At 41.0% G+C, this 21,649-nt stretch overlaps 1 protein-coding gene across 5 annotated transcripts in view; it reads right to left on the reverse strand.

Moving 5' to 3' along the window:
• Window positions 1-12,450, reverse strand: part of GLCCI1 (glucocorticoid induced 1) — a 56,358-nt gene extending 43,908 nt beyond the window's left edge. For all 5 annotated transcript variants that reach the window (XM_057432526.1, XM_057432524.1, XM_057432523.1 and 2 more), the window contains exon 1: window positions 11,713-12,450. In XM_057432526.1, coding sequence (XP_057288509.1) covers window positions 11,713-12,172 — 460 coding nt within the window. In that variant the 5' untranslated portion in view covers window positions 12,173-12,450. The remainder of the gene's footprint in view (window positions 1-11,712) is intronic.
• Window positions 12,451-21,649: the final 9,199 nt, after the last annotated feature.

Genomic DNA, 21,649 nt, shown 5'->3' on the forward strand with positions numbered 1-21,649 from the left:
AAATAGTACCGCCTTTGTTGAATAAACTTCATGACTCTGAAGGGATTGTTGTTGTTGGTATAATGACACTAACAATTTAACAAAATGTAGAAAAGTGAGAGGTTTGTATACTTTTAATCTTATTCCACTTCCCATCAAAATGCAGCTGGACATATTGGGAATAAAAACCCTTAAAAAAAACAGAAGGCATGATTCACCACTTTCACAATCAAAATATACAAAGAACTGTAATCAATGTACAATAGGCTATACAATGCCATCATAATGATCACCAATGATGAGAGATAGAAGGCATTCTAGCTAGAGATGATTATACTGAACAAGAATAATACTTTTTCAGAAAAACAGAAACATAAAACCAGATTAAAACCGATTGCTCACATCAGGCTGCCCAACTTTGCTGATGAAATAAATTATCTTTCCATTATCAGTTAAGTCATAAAAACAAAGGACTAGAAACAACTTCCTAAATCAGGAGCCCAGCTCAACTATCACTGACAAAACATACATAATCACTTAACAATTACAGACCCAGTCTTACAGCACCTGGCTACTTTGCCCCCAAAATTTCTACTGGAAAAATAATGTTGATTTTAGCTCTCCGATGGTGTCAGGCCTTCTTGTAGTTTTCCACATAAACATTTACATTGTAAAACCAATCCACCCATTCACATCCCAGCACTAACTTACAGGTCTTCCTTCCCACCTCTCCATCCCCTTCCCTGCTCACCTGGATTCAGAGAAAACAACTATATTTTTATTCATATTTTTGCACTGCCACATAGTTAGGCTGACCACTGTTAGTGTAACCTAGCAGTCCTTCTCCAAGTCTGCTCCAGAATGATCTTACCCTTCTGAAAACGTGGAGCACCAGAACTGCAAGCAGTTTCCCAGACAATGTCTCAGCAGGCCCCTGTGTTGCTCATTTGTGCAAGACCTGACCTGTGCCCAGTACTTCTGAGTAACCTCATGTTGGCAGTTCAGAGATCCCACCATCACCCAACTCCACCCTCCAGAACTTTCAAATTACATGCTTCCCCCTTACAGGAAATGATATTCTGTCCAAGTAACATCTCACATACGCAAACCTCAATTTTTTTGCTTTTAAATCTCACTCTTTGAAATTATGATTTCAATTCCCAAGGTCCTTCAACTATTCTTGCATAACCTTCCTGTGTACTAATTAAATTTCTCAAAACTCACCAAATCATCACCCTAATTTTAAAATTTGCCTAAGCAGATAAGATCTACTTCCCGTCTACAAAAATCACTTCTCTTATCAAAACCACCAGGTTAGCATGACACAACTGGGAAAGCTCATTTTGCACTTCAACATCTCCACCATCCCTTGGGATTTCTTCTGAAGTTTCACCTACAACATGAGTTAGACCAACAGTCTCTGTAATTCAGAACTGGACTCAACACCATACTTGGCTATCTATACTCAGATGGTGTCACCTCCTTTTCAGAAGATTGCCTTAGAAATCTGAAGGTAAGCATGAACTTCTGAGTAGGCTTTTCTAGAATCCTGCAATAGGGATGACCAAATTGACTTTATTAAAATATGCAAACTGTATTTATCATACTCTTGGTAATTTCTAATTCCAAATTACCCCTCTCCCTTTTTTTTTTTTTTTGTTGTTTTTGGTTTTTTTTTTAAATCTTCCTGGGTTAAAAATCGCTGCCCTAATTGGAAGCCAGTAACTTACACTTTGCTATGGTGAGTACAAAGCAGCATTGAATAAATACCTGTGCTGTGGGATTTTTGCTACCATCCCCTGAAGTTGATTTTGAAGCCATACATTCCATCAAATCAGTCTTAGATCATCCTTAAACTTTTACCTTGGTACCAAAAGGTGCAACCACTGGGTTTTCTGCTTGCATGTTTCTACTGTTTGTCTTAATGCATATAAAGTCCAAGCCTTTCCAGGTTTCAGCTAAGAAAAAGATTCACTTCTGATTGACAATGTGTCAGTCTTCTCTCAGTTGTTCCTGCTGTATCTTGCAGGCTCCCTGCTTATTCCTGGAAGCCTTTTTGGGGATGCGTTCATGCAACCAGATCACATCCTTGAGTTTTCCTGATGTTTTAAAGATTCCAATAGTGTTTACATTTTCCATTAAGATAGATCCTCTCTGTATTCATCACAACAACCTTGTTTAGCCAAATTTTCAAACTATTTCCTTCTGAAATCTGAAGCGGTATTCCAGATTTTTTAATTTTAGAAAATACCTTTATGTAGGATTTTTTTCTCTTGCTGTATATGCATGTAAATTTTATTATTAAAAAAGGCCTAGTTGTAAAAAAATCTAACATTTATGGTATATACACTGCCAGCACACCCATTTCTTCTGCTTCTCCCAGATTTTGTGTTGTCAGATTCAGCAATTCCCATCTTCGATACAGCTAAACTGAGTTTCTATTCTCACAAACAAAAGATCTCCCTGCATCCTACGACTTCATATTAAACATTATACACATCACTAAACAAAATCATGAGACTCCAATCCTCTTAGTATGCTAATTCCGCCTTTGGAAGAACTTAAGGTAGATGCATATAGCAGTTCCACAAAATTAATATTTTAAGCAATGTATGGACTGCACACTTCAGTACACAACTTGGTTTGAAAGCATGAGTCTCTCTGTTTCTACAATAAGGTCCAAAGGTTATTTGGATCTTCAGTGTGGACAGCCTCCAAAGTTGAGTATGTCTCTCCAGTCATTTCCTTGTATGGAAATTTCTGAAATGCACATTACTGTTAAACATACATGAGTTAATTCCATTTTGCCCATGACAAATTTTTCTCTTCCAGATTAGGACGTTTTCTTGTTCCCCTTGAAAAGAACATCAAGTATTTCAAATGTATTTCATGGCTTCATTGTGAGAGAAGAAAACATCACAAAGATTAATATTTGGGGCAGGGCATCTGATACAAAAAAGGAACCACTGAAGGTGAAATACCAGAAAACCACAGTATGAGAGTAAGCATGTGTCAGGGTATTCCACTATCAATTGCCACAATTAAGCAAACACAGCTATCAGTTAAGAATGAAAAGTTTAAGGCCTTGAACACAAATTTACTTCTGTGAAGACAGCTTCTCCTTTAATCTGGCAGCTTTCCAACTACTATGAAAACCTAAGTCTTATTCAGCAGTTAGTTGATATTTTTAGAGTCACAATGTTCAAAATCTGCTCTGGGACACTCAGCAAAAATCCGGGTTTTATTTTTATTGAGCAAGTCAATTCTCCATTACTTTGAAAAGCAGAAAGTTATCACAAAAAAAGTTGAGTAATATATGATCTAGTGGATACGAAGGTGTGACACCTAATTGCATAGTGTCAACACTGCAAAGCCACTTGGGTTTTGCAATGTAATTTCCAGGGCTCCAGACTGATCAGCTGACATGTGGCGCTGAATTTAGAGTGACTGTGTGTGAGAATTCCGCTCACCAAACCCAGACCACACCACAATGGTACCTGCTGCAGTCATTGGGACCTTCTAATTCTACTGGGCTAATGAGCGCTGCCATCCTGTGCAGGATAAGTGCTACTGAGACCTGTTAAATACCTACAGAGACCCATGGGCCTTGGAGAGCCACTCACAGGCTGTTGATCTCTGTGGCTTGACTTCCAGGAACAGGGTGCAAAATTTTGAAGGTTTACCTAGCAACATTTCTGATCCAGCATGGCTACAGCAAGTGTACTATTATACCTGGAAGCTCTGGGTTCACAAACCTGGCATTTATATCTGTGCCTAGGTAGCATGCTCCCAGACAGCCGGTGGCACACTGCATGTCATACTGTGAAGAAGTGAGCTTTGTATTTACAGACTCATTTCTGCAGACTAGGATTAAAAGAATTAGCTAGTGATGAGTGCTGAATAACCATAATTTCTTTCCTGGTAAGAACACATTATTTACAAACCACAGTTTGGTTTCTAAATGGTGACAGATGTCAACAGATTAGTTTTGATTGGTTTTAGTTAGTACTGCAGCCTAAGCACCTACATTAAAATGTTTAGGTTTTTCCAATCATGAAGCCTTTCTAAAAAATGTTGGTATTCCACTAATCCAGCTAACCAACCTTCACAGAGTCTATCAGAACTCCAGAATATGCGATGTACCCCAAAACACCAGAGATTAAAAGGCACAGGATACAACAATATCCATTTTGCTATACATTTAATCTGTTCACAACCAAGTGGTTACTGTTACAGAAAACATCTCCAAAAGGAGATATTTAATACTTAAACAAAATTAAACTTCATACATCTACAGAATGAGTTTCAAGTTTGTAGCATGAATGCCATTTATCCTGCAATGACAGGTCAAGCCAATTAGATGAGTGTTAATTTTTGAAATTCAGAAGTGCATCTACAACTGATCTTTGAGCTTAATGCCTGGTGGTGAGAGTGTAGGAAAGAAGAATGAAGCTAAACCTCATTCACACAGAAGACTCGAGCTGTTCAAGGAATGGGACACCTAAATTATTATTCCAATTTAGACTATCTCAAGATGGAATATGAATAGAATATTCTACAATGAATTTTAGATTATTCAAAAAACATGATGGAACTGCTATTGTACTGTTCTTAGCCACCACTCTTATGAGCAAAATACAAGATATATTCTTCCAGAAAACAAAACATGTAGCATGGGTAAAACTGGATTCAGGTTGTGCAAAACAAGTGGCATATAAGGACCGGTGTTTGTTATTAATTTCTATTTGATTTTGGAGAATAAAATCCACTGTGAACAGCTACTCCTCAATTTAACACTAGCAGCAGTAAAAGTTAAATCTTTATAAACACCAACATCTGTGTCATCATTTATTGTCTGCACACATGCAACACTAAATAAGGATCATCCAATACACAACGTTGTATTAGAGTTTCAAAACCCAAGTTTGTAATGTTTTATGACCTATTGGGAAGTATACAGCCTTCAAAGCAGCAATATCAAACACGGAAAGCTGATTAAGAGGTTTACTACCACTTTTTGATGAAAACATTCCATCAAAATCATTGATTCTTCCATTGACCCAACACCAACTGGTCAGGTTAATTCCTATTTACAAATGGCTTGTAAAGAAAACAATTATTGCTTGAGTGTAGACACTTATTGCTTGAGTGTAGACACCCACACCTTCTGGGTGTTTTTCATGACCTCTTCTGTCTAACAGCAGAAGACAGTCTGAGCAGAGTCATCATCAGACAGTCTAAGGAGACCAAGTAAGGGAGGAACTCTTGTTGTAAGTCCATATTCACACAGCTGGAAAAGAGCAGAAGAGTTCCTGAGAGAACATGTATGTCAGTTTCAACCATGGGTGAGTGTTTCCATGGATGAGAGCCTAGCTTCAGAAAAATAACAGTTGGAGAGACCGTCTCACCATTTGAAAGGATTGATATTACACACTGTATCATGATACTCTGTATGCTATCCATGCTGCAGAAGTCTCAAATTGTGGTCCCTTTCAATACCCATCAACTATTTTCAAGCTTTAGGATTTAATTTCCAGTTCAAAAATAGTCCAAACATACATTAGTGGCTATGGACTTCAGAAACAAATCAGGCAGAGAAACACTTAAGCATAACTGAAGAACAATCAAGAAGTTCAAAATGTAAAAAACAGATTAAGTATGAACACCCATTTTTCTTCCACTGTAATCTCCAATTCTCTAAATTTTGCAACTGTCCACACCTCAAAAATGGTGACATGAAGGAAACTGGGATAATATCAGGCTGATAAGTTGCTGTGGATATATCCCTTCTAATGAGATGCAAATATTATTTTACTTGCCTGAAAACACCTTAAGCCATTGTTTAGGCACTACAGATTTATATGGGAGGCAGTGTGGAAAGAGAGAGAACTCAATGCATTTAAATATTAACATTAAAGCAAGATGATGACCATTAATACTGTTGACTATCTCAAGTCTTGAGCAAAATTTTCTAGTTGTGTATCTTTAGTACAGGATCCATTTTTTTTCCATTAATAAAAGACACTTCTTAAGAAACGCCAGTCAATGTTTAAACCCTATTACATTAACAACTATACCTGAACATACGCTAAATCCATAGAGAATTAACTATTGTGTCAAGTGTTGGCAATGCTTTTCCCTACTGAAGATATTGCCAAACAATTTAAACAGGAACTGTGGAGAGAAAAAAACCAAACCAACCACACAACAAAACAACTATTACCTTCTTCAGATGAAGATAATGACTCAACTGACGAAGTCACAAAAAAAGCACTGCAAATATTCACTTATATTGAAACATTTAGGAGCATAAAGTTTATTTCCAATAGGTTTTACATTGTTACAACTATTGCTTTCAAGTCCAGGTTGAATTGAAATTTTAGAATTACCGCATCAGTTACCTTTTTCTTTCATTGTGGTATCTAGAGTAGTAGCATAAACCCAATTTTAAAAATAAATACTTTTCACTGTGATTTTTTTGCAATATAGCAAAGCTCAACAACTCATTATGTATCAGGCTATATCAATAAACACTGACCCTTTTTGTAAGATTCTAAGATACATTCCCTTGATCTCTCCTCCTGCATTTTCAGATGTGTTTAAAGAACCTCCATTCATCCCACCACCATGGGAAGAGACAAAGCACAGGAACTATGCATTTCAGAAACCTCATTTCAGTATTAGTCACTGATTTACTACACATGGATATTGGCAAGTAACTTCACTTTGGCCATATGTAACACAGTAACATTTGCTTATGTCCAAAGGATAAGAATTAAAGGTCAAGTAGTGATTTAAAAGAGATATATGCATTGACTTTATAATATGTTATTTTTTTTCATGGGGGAGGGGAGTGCTTTCTTAATAGCTAATGCCTTGCTACCATGCCATTCAAGTTCAATGGAGAAAGTATCTTCTTATTTTTCTTTCCTGAAGTTGTTTTCAAACCTGAAAGAAGCTCAATTAATTTGTCTTCTGAAATATATTTATTAAAGACATCTAACATACTATTGCCATTTAAAGTGATGTTAAAACATGCAACTAAAAAGACTCTGAGTTCAAGACAACTGGTTCAAGTTTAGCCAGTGTCTTCTATTTCACCATATTATATTCCAATGAAAGCTATTTTGGGAAGCGAGAAGGAGAAAGCTGGAGCAAAACTGTTTGGGCCATACAATTATGGGAATACTGTTATTATTCAGGCATCAGGAAATAGGAAGCATCACAAAAATTACTTCCTTACCTACATTTGTTAGAAATAAAGGAAAGATCTTCTTGATCTCTGGTATAAATGTTTATGATGCCAAAATATTGGATGGCTTGAACCCAGGATATGAAAGTAGTTCCGCCTTTTGAAGTCTGAGTTTTGTTTCTTTTTTTTTAAATACTGATATCCTTTACAAGTCTAGAGATCAGCAATACAGTGTCTTACTCCACTAGCCTTTTGCCTGCTCCCATAACAGATACACATACTTACTACTCAGAACTGGGCTATACAGTTGTTTTGCATCTTTTTCAGTTCCTTTCTTTTCCTAATGTTGGCAACACCTCAGGAGTTATTTTGAGAAGATATTGGGAACCCTTAACAGCCAAATCAATTCCAATATTCTCCAGATGTCCTTAAAATTAACCTTTGCCACAAAATTTGATGTGGGAAAAAAGTTTGTACTATGAACTCTGTAAGTAAAAGTTAGAAAAATATGAAGCATAATATTACAGTACCACCGGTCAACACTAAACAAATCAAAGCATTTGATGAAAACACTATGAAGCGCACAGAAGTCATTTAAACCCTCTCTGTACACAAAACATTGCATACCATGTGCAAAAAAATAAATTAAAAAAACTAAACAGGAAACCCCTCTCATGTTTAAATACAAACTTCTTTATAGAACAACAGAAACTACAAATTTTATCCAGGTAAATCAAGAAAGAAAACAACTTGCTTTTTTCTTGTAACACACAAGTGTTCTCAAGCAATATGTTTTCTTTGACCTATCCAAGGGATTTATTATTATTATTATTATTGGAATGTCCATCATAAACCACACAGCTTCACATTCTGTTGACATTACATATATGTGATCAGATATCTATCTGATATATTCCCTTTAAGGAAACCATGTGTTGTTACATTCAACCATACACTTTACATTATCACCTCTCCAAAACATGAATACAAGCTATAAAAATGGATCTACTAGTAAGGAAAAACCATGTTTTTTAAAAAAGGAAAATGCAGGTTTATCCTATGATATCTGAAGTTTTTCTTCCCTGTTTTTCCTTTTTATTTCTCATCAATTCAGTATCAATACTGACCAAGTACAAATACTGGCATTGGTGTTTACCTAACAGCTACCAATCCCCAAATTTGCTTAAAAAAAAAAAATCATCAAATTCTTAAGGTTTCAGTTCTAAACACACAGGAGTTTGCTGCAGAACAAAACATTTGCAGCATCCTAGAAAGAAAGGACATAAAAGATGACGATGGCATAAGAAACTGAGCATGCTGCTTTCATTCGTATAGTAGTGATGTCAATGCCTGCAATGGTAGTTGCTCTGACCTGTAGAGGCTCTAAGCTGGAGTGTTTTCACAGAAATCTCCTTCATGAAAAAAAAACCACAACTCTGGCAAATTACTAAAATATCCACAACAAGATGGCTTAGTAGGATAGCCAATTCAAGGAATTGATAGTGGAAAAGGCTGGAAGGAGGTAAGGAAGGGACAGGTGTCCTAAAGAAGAGAAAAACATCTATCCATCAGGATCACAAGCAGCCTCCAGCACAAGCATATTTGTGAAACGATCCAAGTCAGACTGCAGTGGGAAAGACAAACAGATTCCCTGCACTGGTGAGAAAAACAACAGGATTATACCTACAGCCCAAGCTCACATTTTACAGCAGTGGGAAATGGTTCTGAAAATACTGACAAAAAAAACAAACAAACAAACAAAAAACCACAACATTTAATCAAGTCACTTCCCTAAGACTTGCATACTGATAACTATAAATAGCTGGAGTAGCACATTGTTTAACAAGCTGCAGCAAGATGGTCCACGTTTGAAAACAGAACATTCTTATATTCCCCCCCCCCCCCAAGCCCTCCATTATTACTGCAGCAGTCCTCCAGTTCAGCAATCAATTTTCTACACACTACATCACCGTACAAACACCAGTTTTAATATCCATACGTCACGTACTAAAATGTTGAGAAGAAGCAGGGAAACAAAGACAAAATCCTGCCCCATAGCATGCAACTATATTCCAAATTGTGTAAAACCAGCTCTAGGTTGTTTTGTTGGGGTTTTTTTTTTTGGGGGGGGGGGGGGGTGTTGGTAACCTTTTCTCATTTGCCAGACTGAAGAAATAGGGTATCTTATTTCCCTGGCCTGCTAGAAAATGGTGCCTGTATTTCGGGTAAAATAAAGCTGTTGACGTGTGCAATTGTGGTCATTATTAGGGCGATCACGTTGTTTTCATTCATTCATTCAGGATTTGCTAGAGGATGTCAGCTTCTGCAGCAGCAGCTGGCTTGACCTGGAGGAGGGGGAACAAATTCCTCACAGCGCATACAGATTACAGGGTGCATTTCTTGATGGGCCATTTATGATTTTATACATTACACTTATTACACTGAATCAAGCCATGGATGCTGCTAACGTGGTCCACCATGAGGAAAGCACAAACAAGTTTAATGAAGGAAAAGTCACTCAGGACTAATTTATAGCCTGATTTGTTAAGGCTAAAACAGTCCTCTAGATGAAGACAACTGAAGCCACTTTCTAAAATTAAATTTTCCTTTCCAAAAGAAAAAAAAAACGTACACAATGATGAAATACTTCACAGCTTTGCAGTATTTTTGCTTGCTTGCAGGTAACTGCCCTCATGCCCCCCTCTTCAATACACCTTAAGCATAGACCTTTACACACTGCACCACTACAATGTTTTCCTCCAGGTTCCCATAACTGAATAATTTACAGTATCTAGCACAATCACTCTTCTTATGCATCAACTTTTTGGTTTGCCTAGTTTCCCATGAGCATTTTGCAAGCATTAAAGGAGGAAAAGAGGGAAATCTACATTTAGTATTGTATACAGTGTGAAAATCTTTAAAATTTTAAATAGAGCTTGAATGAGGAAAACCCACTGAAGCTCAGTTCCATTCTCAAGTATGCAAAAACTTCTGCATAAATAGATAATCTTTTTGAGACCTAAGCTATGAAGGATCTCTGTTCAGATTATAACACAACCCATTTGGTCATCTGCATAAGCACAAATACCGTGCAAGGTAAATTAACTCCACATGTAACTGGCAGTGACATTTTGCTCGTTTGCAAAATGCTGCTTATGTCCTAGGACTGTCACTGAAGTTACACATACTACAGATTGTAAGGTTTTACTAGACATTAAAACTGAAAGGGGTGGGGGTGGGGAGGAGGTAACAGATTCCGTTGCTACAAAACACGTTGGCCACAAACACAGATCACAATTTGCCACACAAATGAAACACAGGAAGACTTCAGGAAGGGGCAGAACAAGCAAGGGGTACGGAACCACATAAACATGCCCAGAAAGAGATGATGTGTGATACCTCATTGCTACAGCAGGGTAACCTAAGAAGTACATTTAGTCCGATTCATTCAACTGCTAAAGTGATGGGGGGGGGGGAAGGAGGGAGGGGGCGAGGTAAGATGGCCACTGCCACTTTAACATATTCAATAATTTAACAGACAACCTGACGCAGGTTACGTTGGACTTGTTGGGAATCAATTTTACATTTTTAACTTTACAGGCCTATTTTCAACACTGGGGTCTGTCAGGTTTTGTTTGGTGGTTTGGTTTCTCTTTACAGACTCTTAAGATTCAATATTAAGCATCACAAGGAGACAGACTGTTATTTGTTTTTAAGGATCTCACGACGGGCATTGTTTTTATGGTTTGGAGCCTGTGCTTGAAAACATCATGTACTTTAACCTAAGATGTTATAAAAACTCAACTCCTTAACAAACTCAGCTCTGCAGAAAGGAAGAGCGTTTGAGGCTCGGTTTTAGCACACACTTCAGAACTGGGTTGTGACACCCCAGATATAAATCTAACCCATTAACAACCCGCACTAAATAATTACACCTGCAGACAGGGAAGCAGGTTAATTTTAGACTCGTTGCTCTATTACACAGCTCCACTTCCAGACCCCGGGCGCAAAGGCAGGAAGGAGCAGGGGAAGGAGCAGGGGCCCCTGGATGTTCCCTCTCGCAGAGAGACCACGGGGACCGCGGCGGCCCCGGGGGGCTGTCGGGGGGTCTCACCCCGCTCCGCTGGGCATGGGATCCCTCCCTTGGGCGCCTAGGGTGGACGGGGATGTTTTTCCCAAGCTGGATCTCCACCTCGCCCCAGGAGGAAGATGACTTCCAAGGAGTCGCTCCCTCCCCGTGGGACCAGGGGCTTTCCCTCCTGGCAGGGCAAACCCGGTCACGGCACCTGCCCCACTCCCCGGGGTAGGGATTAGGGCTCACCCTCCCCCCCCTATTCGCTAAGACTCGAAGCGGGGCTGTTCCCGTCGGGCCAAGCCGGGTGTCCGTCCGGCTCCCACGCGCGCTTGCCCGGGGGGAAGGACAGGGCGTACCCCCCACCCCAGGGAACTGAGGAGGGGGTGCCAGGAGGCAGCATGGCCCCGGCCCGGCCGGCACCCCCGGGGGGCAGGGAAGCGGGACGGGCTTTGTCCCGGTGCTTTACCTCTGTACACTGGGGAGCTGGGGCTCCGTCTCTCAGGTGAGCTGCTCCTCCTGCTGCTGCTGCCGCCGCTCTCCGGAGAGCGCCGCTGCCTGCCCTTCACCCTGCCCGGCTCCGCCACGCTGCCTCCCGCCGTCAACGGCGGCGTCGCGCTAGGGGGCGGCGGGCTGCCTCCGCCGCGACCCCCGCCGCTGCCCCCCGGCCCGGTATTGCTGCCCACCGAGGCGGAGGGGGACCGTGTTGGGCTGTGCTGGTTGCCCCGCAGGAGCTGGTACGGGACGGTCGCTCGGATGGGCTGCAGCAATCGGCTGGTCCCCGCCGCACCTCCCCCGGCACCGTTACCGGGGCCCCCGGCCATGCCGCCACCGGCAGTAGGGGACCCGGCGGCGCCGCGCCTCATCCTCTGCGGCGGAGGCTGGTGGTGGGACGGGGGGGTCTGCGAGGAGCTGGACGAGGAGGACATGCCGGGGATGCTCGGGACTCGAAGGGTCACTCGCTCCGGCTGCTACTGGGGGGGCGAGCTCAGCCCCCGGCGCCCCGCATGCACCGGCCGCGGGGGAAGAGGAGGAGGGGGGGGGGGGGGGGGAGGAAGAAGGGAGGGGGCGGGGCGGGACAAGCGCTTCACGGCCCGAGGGAGTCTCCGCGCCGCCTGCCCAGCTGCCCCCGGCGCTTCCTATCGGCGACGGAGGCTGCTCCCACACCAGGCTCTGGCCATCGCTGCCCGCCCCAGCGTCGTGGGCACCGGGGCTGTGCGGGCTGGCCGTAGTTTCTCCCCGCCGCACGGGGCTCGGATGCTGTCCGCCCGTAGACCCTGCTGAGACGGCGGCACGGTGAGGGGTGAGAGGGCTGTGCTCGGGGCCCGCCCGGTGGCGTCCCGACCCCCTCAGGGTCTTCCCTCAGGGCAGCGGCCTATTTCTCCCCGCAGGGTTGCCGCCGGCCGGGCTGCCCAGCCGCTTCGGTGGTTGCCCGCCTCCCGGGTGGGCGTTCAGGGATGCCAGAGCTTGCGGGGCCGGGTGACGTCGGACTACCAGGCTGTATTGTTAATAGGTGGAAGGGGAGGGCAGCAGCCCCTGGGCGTCTCAGTGAGGTACGGAGATGCGCTCTGGAGTTTGAAGTTGGCTTTAGGAGATGCCGATTTAATACTAACCAAAGAGAGCAAGTATTCTGGACCAAATCTTGCACTGCCCCTAATCCCAGGAGACTCTTATCTCTCCCCGCATCCTCCACTCCCATGCAGGGAAGGCTCAGAAACAGGGCCATAATTATCCGTGACGAAGTTTATTCACATTCATCATATGTGACTGGCAATAATCTTCCTTTTGCTAAAAGATCAAGATGTTCTTAAAATTCTAATTAAGTGCAGTTTCATAATTTCATGTAAGTGTAGATGGGATTTATGTGAAAGATTTCCTAATGTAAATCCAAAAACCTGAAAGAATGTCAAGAAGGAAATAAAAAGTTTTGCAACGATACTAAGAAAAGTGCTTTTGTTTTAGGAGAAAAAGCTCCCACTAGATGAACAGATAACATGAGACAATGGGACAGAAAGAAAATAAAGATTTAGATGGGTATCTTAATAGCTAAGAAAATAAAAGGCTATAAGATCAGAAAGATAAGTTGAGCTGAGTCCACCAAGAGAGCAGGGTTTATGTTGAATTTGGCACAAACAGGATGCTGGTGGAGGTGAAGGAAAAACACAGTGAGTCCTCCTTCATGGAGGGAGCCAGCACAGTGTGATGGCCTCTCAGATTCAGTGCAGGCTTTAAGAGAACAAAATTGACAACACAGAACATAGATAGCAATAAAAAGGTTGCTTTTTAACAAACTGTGTTCTGCTATATAAGATACTGCATCCCAATCAGTAACAAAGCAAAAGTGTCACCAGAATTAACTATATTCCTTGTACTCTTTTTGATTTGTCTTATAGCTTACTTCAGGTTAGCAGAGTCACTCTGTACTTCCAAAGCTGTCTGCACCTACCATGACCCCTGGGTAGTCCAGGAACCAGTCGATAGTCCCAAGGAGAAACTGTATTCTAGGAAAATGCTTCTATTCATGGGCTGTTAATAAGCCTATGTTTGCACTAGCACCATGTGATGCAGCCACCACGGTTATGTTACAGAAAGGCTTGGAATAATACACCGCACATCCACATGAACATGTGCTCGTCAACAAAGCTACTCCTATCAATTAATTTTAAGAAGAAACCATGTATTTTCCACTAGTCCAGTCTTTTTATTTTTTTTGCTAACGTAGGCCAAATTTGTCTGTGTAACTGTGGTGTAGAGCCTTTTCCCCTCAAGGATTTTGTGCTCTGCTTAATCACAGCTTATGAAGTCTATCTAGTTTATTATTTTCTGCTTCACTGCACTGGGATCAAAATGATTTGAAAGCTTTCACCTGTAGAAGTAGTCTGCCCACACTAATATCAGTGGTATTTTAAACAGTAAGCACATTTTCCTGTGTCTGTATCTTTGTCAGATAACATTGCTGATACAGTAATGTCTTACAGACTGAAAATCATTTGGTGTCATCTGAGAGAGAAGGTGAATCTTGGACTAGGACAATAGCTGATATGCTGCAGTGATTGCTGGTGCTCAGGGTTGCATCAGGTGAAAATAAAGATGAACAAGTATAACTTTTGGTTTTAGCTGCTTAGACTCTATTCTGCAATCCGTGCAAATAATTCCATCACATTCTTTCCTGTCAAAACAGGTTAGATATTTGAATAGATGCAGAAAGACAAGATAAACTTGTGATACAAAGTAAATCCCACAAGCCCCAAAACAAAAACAACCCCCCAAACCATAGGACACTGTGGTATAAAATACCAGCAGCAAGTCTTCCTTTCTAAACAGAGGGCCATGCTGCAACCTTTCAGTCTGAACTGACTCAGACACGACTGAACTGACAACTGGCCCAACACATCACTTGCACAGCTTTCAAAGCAAGCGAGGAAGAGACCCACGAGGGCCACTTCCAATCAGACTGTTACCAGACACATCAACAGGCATGCAGAGGAGACATCACTCCCCAAAAGTTTCTTCTAGCTTCATCCCATTCTTAACTAGGGTTAACATACATAGTATAACACCACCATGAGCTCAGGAAGCTGATTTTGGAAGACATTAAGAAAGTATTCTTCCGTGTTTTAAAGTGGTATGCCAACTGCTGAATTTTTCATTATGTTTTTGGTCTAGGTTTCAGAGCACTTTACTCTGGGAATACCATTGCTCTGCAATATTCAGAAGATGTAACAGGGAAAGTGAAGCAAAGACTGAGCTCCTACCAGCATCTTTATATCTTTCAAAAATCCTTGTTTGCCTTAAATACCTTGAGACAACTTCTCAAAAGCCACATAAAAGGCATTTCTTGCTTCTCATTTCCATTTTAAGAAACAACCTTGTCAGATGGCATGTGCTTAAGGGAGTTTATACTGGAGGTAACAGATATTTCTGAAATATAAATCCTTTTGGGAGACAGGCATCCTTAGCACAGCTTCTGGGAGAGGTATCATGAAAGCAGTGGAAATTACACATCACAGCAAGAGCATGGGAGCAAGGGAGTGCCCTCAAGTAGTGGGGCAACAACAGGCAAAAGCAAAGCATGTCTCTCCTACTATTATTATTTACTAACGGGTTCAACTCTCGAGAGCAGAAACAGGTTTATTTGAGTGCCGTAAGCCATGGAAACCGAGAAGGTTTAAGCAGTCACAAGACACTGTGCAATCCTAATCCTCATTTTGTTCCTACTTGAAGGTTTTAGAGAGGAAAAACTCATCAAATCTGGACATATCTTTTGGTTTTAGGCACTTACTGTGTGTAAGGCCATCAGTACTCTGCTCCCAGTGTATCTACCTGCTTGTTTCATTATTTTTGTATCTCTTTTATCTCCGTCTACGTTTCCTTTGCTTCCTTTTGCCCACTCCACTTAGAATTCAGTTCTTTGTGACTGCCTCTGAGGTTTTCACACAGCACCTAATGCAAAATAGCAATGAGAAAGGGTGAGTTAATCTTCACATATCTTTGGATTCATTCTCTTTATTTCACTTATTTGTAACAAATATGCAGTTGGGAATATACATTTCGGAAGAGAGAAATAACAAGATGAAGTACTTACATCCCAGTAACATTCTGAAAGGGGTGACCAGAAAACATTATCTCCAGCTGAAGACTGGAGCAACACCAAAGAACCCAAATGCAGCTCTCAAATGGTAAAACTGGGTCTGAGATAAGCTTGTCACTGTGCACTTGCAGCATCCCTAGGTAGGAAAGAGAGCATCCTTGTAGTTAGGGCTCTGTGTGGAATGCTGCTGTCTGGCACTGAGTAGCTCTGCTGAAGCAGGAGTGGAAAATTTTCCGCGAAAATGTCTCTCTCGGGCTGTGGACGTGTTGGTTTACATTTTGGCCTGTTTTGCTCCATTTTATCACAGCTCCCAGATGTTTGATGGCACACATAACAGTCTCCTCAGATCAGCTGAGCACCCTCTGTCCACAGTCTTCTTGGGACTTCCCTTGCAATTGTGCCCTTGAATTCTCCAGGGCTGCTGGTACAAAGTCATAATTTCCACTGCCGGGTTTCTTGACACTCACCAGGGAAGAGATCGGAGTTGGGAATGTGGTTGAGAAGTCTGGGTAAAATGGAGAGGAGTGAGAAATGGGACAAGACATATAAAAAAGAAGGAAAATATTTAGGAATGGGGCAGGAGGACCAGGATTCAGGCACAGAGAATAAAGGAGAGTAGAAGCCAAAATGGGGCAGGTAGAGGCAGGCAAAACTTTTGTCTACATACTCGGTGTCACTCACAGTATCTCCAGCTCACAATGACTTTCAAGTCTCTACATGCTCATGTTATCTTCCAGCCACAAAAGGAAACTCCACTACTGAGGACTTACCTTCACATTACTGATCAGCCAATTTAGGGCCAAACGTGGTCAGGTGTTAGATTTACTTTCCTCATGTCTTTATTTTCCTGGAGATTGGGAAAAGGCATTAGATAAAGGCATGTTAGACCTATGGAGTCAAGCTGTATTTATAACAGGTCAAACGAGTATTTATGAATATTCACAAACTGGAAAATTTCAAAATTAAGGTTAGCATTTAATATCAGCAAAAAGGTTTCATAGTGCTGTCTTTTAAGTCAAATACTACTTGTTACTGTATTTCATTCAGTGCACAGGATTGTCACGGTAAGGACTGCATAATGACCAAGCCAGGAAACTACAGAATAAGAACTGTAAGATTTTTCCCTAAAGAAAATTCAATACCATTTTGGATAATGGTCTTTTTTTCCTATCTGACAGAAACCTTTTTTTGTGGTACTTAAACCAGAACATGACCATTAACCATTGCCTTTGTTATAACAAATTCTTATCTCGTTTGGAATCAGACCTGCTGCTACATCCTCTTCTTCAGGAAAATAGGCCAACCACTTGGGACTTTTGAATTATGTATTCCTTAGGCATCTGGTTTAACATAAAGGTGAATGTTCAACTCACAGCTAAAATCACTAGTCCTTCTTCCTCCAGGCTCCTCATTCACTCTGAAGCTTTTCTTTCTGTCCTTTGCTACAGGTAATTCCATTCAACACTTTCCTTTAGCTAACAAGACAACTGTGTCAGACCATACCCTGTGAGAAGCTGAGTTTTCTCCAGCCCAAAGTTACTGTTCAGAATTTGGTCACTTGAGTGAATTCCGTCTCCATTCCCTTTCCCTGGTTTATCATCTGGGAAAAAAAAATCCATCTGGCACAGTTGGGACTAAGCCCAAGTTCTTTCACAGGGGTAGCTGACAGCTTTTGCAGGTTTGCTTTCCCTTTATTCTATTTCTAAGCAATTGGTATAAGGACACTTGCAGCCATATTTCTGTGGTTCCTATACACCGATGTGAGCTGACTGAAACAGTGTAAAATAGTAAGCATTTGGATAACCTGACAGATGTAATGGACACTTCTAGTATATTAATTGATTTTTCTTGCCAGTGTCATCTGTAAAATATCAATAAAAATAGCTAAAAAATCCAACACTTCATGTTGCATAGACATAATGGAAGTAATTCTTCCTATTTATAAAATACCCTCATGCTACATCATAGAACCATCTGTGAGGAAACAAATTATTTTTTCAGGTACTCTATACTAAGTATGTAGAGCAACAGTACTTTGAATGGAAAAGGTTGAAACAACAAACAAATACCAGTAGCAATTTGAGTATATTTATGTTTATATTGTTATATTTATTACTAATGATACCAAATACAATAAATGAAAGGCACCATTTTTTGTGATCAGTTACCTTGCTAAGGATATAAGAAAAGCACAAATGTGTTCTAAAGTACTTTGATATATGTGGCATTTTACTTTTTAAATGAACAGTGTCCCCTTAGCAAGGTAGATTTGAGTCCATTATGATCCATTAAAAGAATTAAAAGTGTCTGATAGCAGAGTCCCTGAAATCTTTCCATTAAGATTTCTTGATTTGGTCTGTATCTGTTTTTCTGTTGTTCTTTCTGAACTGCTCTAACTGTGAATACTCATACCACACCAGCGCCCTAGCCATCAGGTTTGTGCTGACGTTGGTAAGGGTACATTCTGACAGTACCGATTTAAAAGGTAAATCTGAGGGTGTGGGAACTCCAGCCTCTGTTTCAGAGAGTCCTTCCCTGGATTTATATTACTTTACTTTTTCTCACAAATAAAGCCTTGTTCACTGCCATCTTTCTTCCTAGGCACAACAAATAGCAACAAACTTTATTTGGAGCTTGTCATCACGGTTCCTTTACCAACCAAATGGGATGATGTTGAGTGACACAGTAGCCTCTACTACTGCTACTGGGAAGTAAACATGTTGTTTCTATGTCTTCAAAGCAGGGGAATATTCTCTTGTTAAACAGATTTTGCAGCCTTGTAAGAAGAATAAGAATAAAATACGTTAGAGAGCCACATTTCTTTAGGGTTTGCTATTCCATAAGCAATGTCCTCTTAATAAGGATGTTCCGTTTTGAGAGCTTCTGTGCATAATAGGTTTTGGGGCCAGAACAGAGTCACAGCACTGAGACGAAATGCTGAAAATAATTATTATTTCCAGGCAGGTAATACATTCACCTGTAGAACAAATATTTACTTGTAAATGTAGTTTGTTGGTGTGACAGCTATAAAACAGGCTTTAACAGTTAGCCTAATGCTAATTTACATACAATGAAAGTGCATTTACATAACACTAAGGAACAAACCTGTAAAAACAAGGAAGCACACAGCTTAAAAGTGTACCGCGGAGGTGGCACAGTGCTCAAGTGAAATATATGATGCATTTCTGTTTTAACTAGTTTCCTTGGGTTTGTGGGTTCATGTCACAGCCTTAATTGCATTTAAAGCCAGGTTTGGGGATGTGAATTTCCTTTGCAGATTTTACATCCCTAACTAAAATAGAATGCAAAACTTAGGCATCATTAAAAGAGAGACAAAGGAAAGGGAAAGGGCACTGCTAGTAGGTCTCAGCAGCTAGGATAATCTCCCACAAGGAGAGGTGGAAACCTTATTCCATGAGTCATTTAATACCAAATAAACAAAGCACTGGAGAATAAATTGTAAGGCATGATATTCTTTTTATTGTTGTTCATTGACAGAGGGAGGGCTCCTTCTCTTAATGGAGCTTTTCCTTTTTTTTAACTCTTCAGTAGTAGAAAGCATGGGCAGTGTTACAGATATTGTTTTTCTTTATTTCTCATTGACATTTTGGTTCTTGCTGTGATTGTAATACAGTAAAGGCATGAGTAACTTTAGGCCCTGCACTGTGAAGTAGAACTTTATTAACAATCAAGAGCCATTGAGAGCTGCTGAGATTCAGGATCCTGTTAGAAAGTAGGTACCACTGATGCAGTTATATAGTGTTTTAATTACCGCTCCAAAAAGGTTTTGCATGTCCCGCTATCACAGGTCCTGCTATTAAATGTTATGCTTTAGTGACAAAGCTCTGAGGAAGGCAGCTGAGTGAGCTGTGCATGCTGGCACAGTGTGCTCTTGGTCTCCAGTGGAATCCAGGAGATTGATACAAAGCAACAAATAATCCACTTTGCAGACAGTAGGAGCATGTCTGTAATCAAACATAATTATGGAATCACTACCAGTCAGAGCTATTATAGTCTTGCCTGTAATCAAGAACAGCATTATTGCAACATTTATTACTCTCAAGAGTAATCTGAGATTTATGGGTCCTTGGAAAGAGAAGCATCATTTGGCAAATCTGTCTATATATGTTATTTGCCCACAGAGAGAGTTCTTCTTTGAGAGATCAGAGGAGGTCCAATGAAGTATGCCTTTTGAATAATTTCTTCAGATCCTTCATAGTCTCAAATGACAAAATCCCCACACATTACTTGAAGAAATTCTTTCTAGGCAGATGTAGGCACACATAATTTCCATGATGCTTGAGATATAATGTGACCACTCCTGGTGGAGACAGAACTACTACATTCAAATAAACAGCTGAAATCAGGGTCATCACACGGAAACTGTACTCTTTGATGCAATTGTTCAGTTATTATAAGCCCAGGATGAAATGTCTCAAGGGGAAGACCTTCTGTAGACTGAGTTATGGCTTTGGCTCTTCCAGCATACAGCATACCTCTGTTATGTGAGAGGGAATGTTATACAGAAAATGTATTTTGAAAAAGGATATGTCAGATAACTCGTTGTAAGAAGTCTAGAGAAAGGGAGTAAGCAGTGCAGTTGATCATACAAGGGTAGAAGAAGCTGTACCTCTTAATTTTGGAAAAAGAGAAGAAAACTAATAAATTTTTTGTGACTTCTTATCACACCAAGGGATGGAAAACAGCTCTGAACTCAGAGTGGTTGTGGGTGGGAAAGCAATTGAATTAAAAACGCTTGTTACCTTAAAAATGTTACCTCAAAACATTTGGAAACCAATTAACAAAACCGCCTCAAAGCTCTCCAAGGAAACTGTGTGTTTTGTTCTAGAAGTTACATAAGTGATCTGGAGGACACAAAAGCTGATGCATACTACTCCCCATACCAAGCCTCTGAGGTTAGAAGAGTCGGCTCCTCTGTTTGTATATATGGCGACAGTTCTGCCAAATACTTCTCAGATAGAGCAGCTTTATCAGTGAGAGGGATCTAGGCAGCCATGCAAAGATAATCCTCCTCTCAGTGGTGTGTCAGGCTTGAGGAAGGGTGTGATTATCATTCCAGAGGAGTGTAATATGAACTTGTGCCGAGTGGTGGCCGTATCAAGGAGGCTTCTGCTCTTTGCTCACTCTTTATTTTCTTCCCTTTTTTTTTCCCCTTCCTTTCAGCAAGCATCTTATCTTTATATTAACTTCTTTTGTCATGTACATTTAAGATGTCCAAAGCAAGAACCAATGCCCCAAGGCACAGTGGTCCTTGGAAATGCATCTCCAATTAGATCATCAACAGAGTACTAAGTAGGTGGGATTTCCCATCCTGGGGTGCTTGGATGGCTGCTTTCTATGATCAGCATCTTACAATGACAGGGTTTCTCTGAAAACAGTCTAGTGGAGTCTTTCACTGGACTCAAATCAGCTCTGCTAAGCCTGGTGTTTCAAGACTTCTCTTCCAACCACAGCCTGGGACACATAGAGCTCTTGTCCCTACATAAGGATGCCATGGTACTTCCACACCTTTGAACAGGTCTTCAAGATAGGTGATGCCTCTTCTGTCACTTCCAGGAAGCAGGCCCTCATCTAATGAAATCAGGTGTCTCAGGTCTCCTGAACTCCTGTGTGTCATTTTTTCCCGTGGGAAGGACAAGCACAACAAACACCAGACGGGAGGATTGCTATTCTCTAACCACATTGGGTTGTGTTTATTTATGGGTCATAATCCAGAAACAAAATATTTGCATTTATCTGAAGTTTTGTTCTGGTCTTGCAGGCCCAGTAGCAATGATGGGGTTGAGCCTGGAAT

This window comes from Pezoporus wallicus, unplaced genomic scaffold (genome assembly GCF_028554395.1).
Source record: "Pezoporus wallicus isolate ANWC-B61680 ecotype Strahan unplaced genomic scaffold, APGP_CSIRO_Pwel_v1 scaffold_2584, whole genome shotgun sequence".
Taxonomy (NCBI): domain Eukaryota; kingdom Metazoa; phylum Chordata; class Aves; order Psittaciformes; family Psittacidae; genus Pezoporus; species Pezoporus wallicus.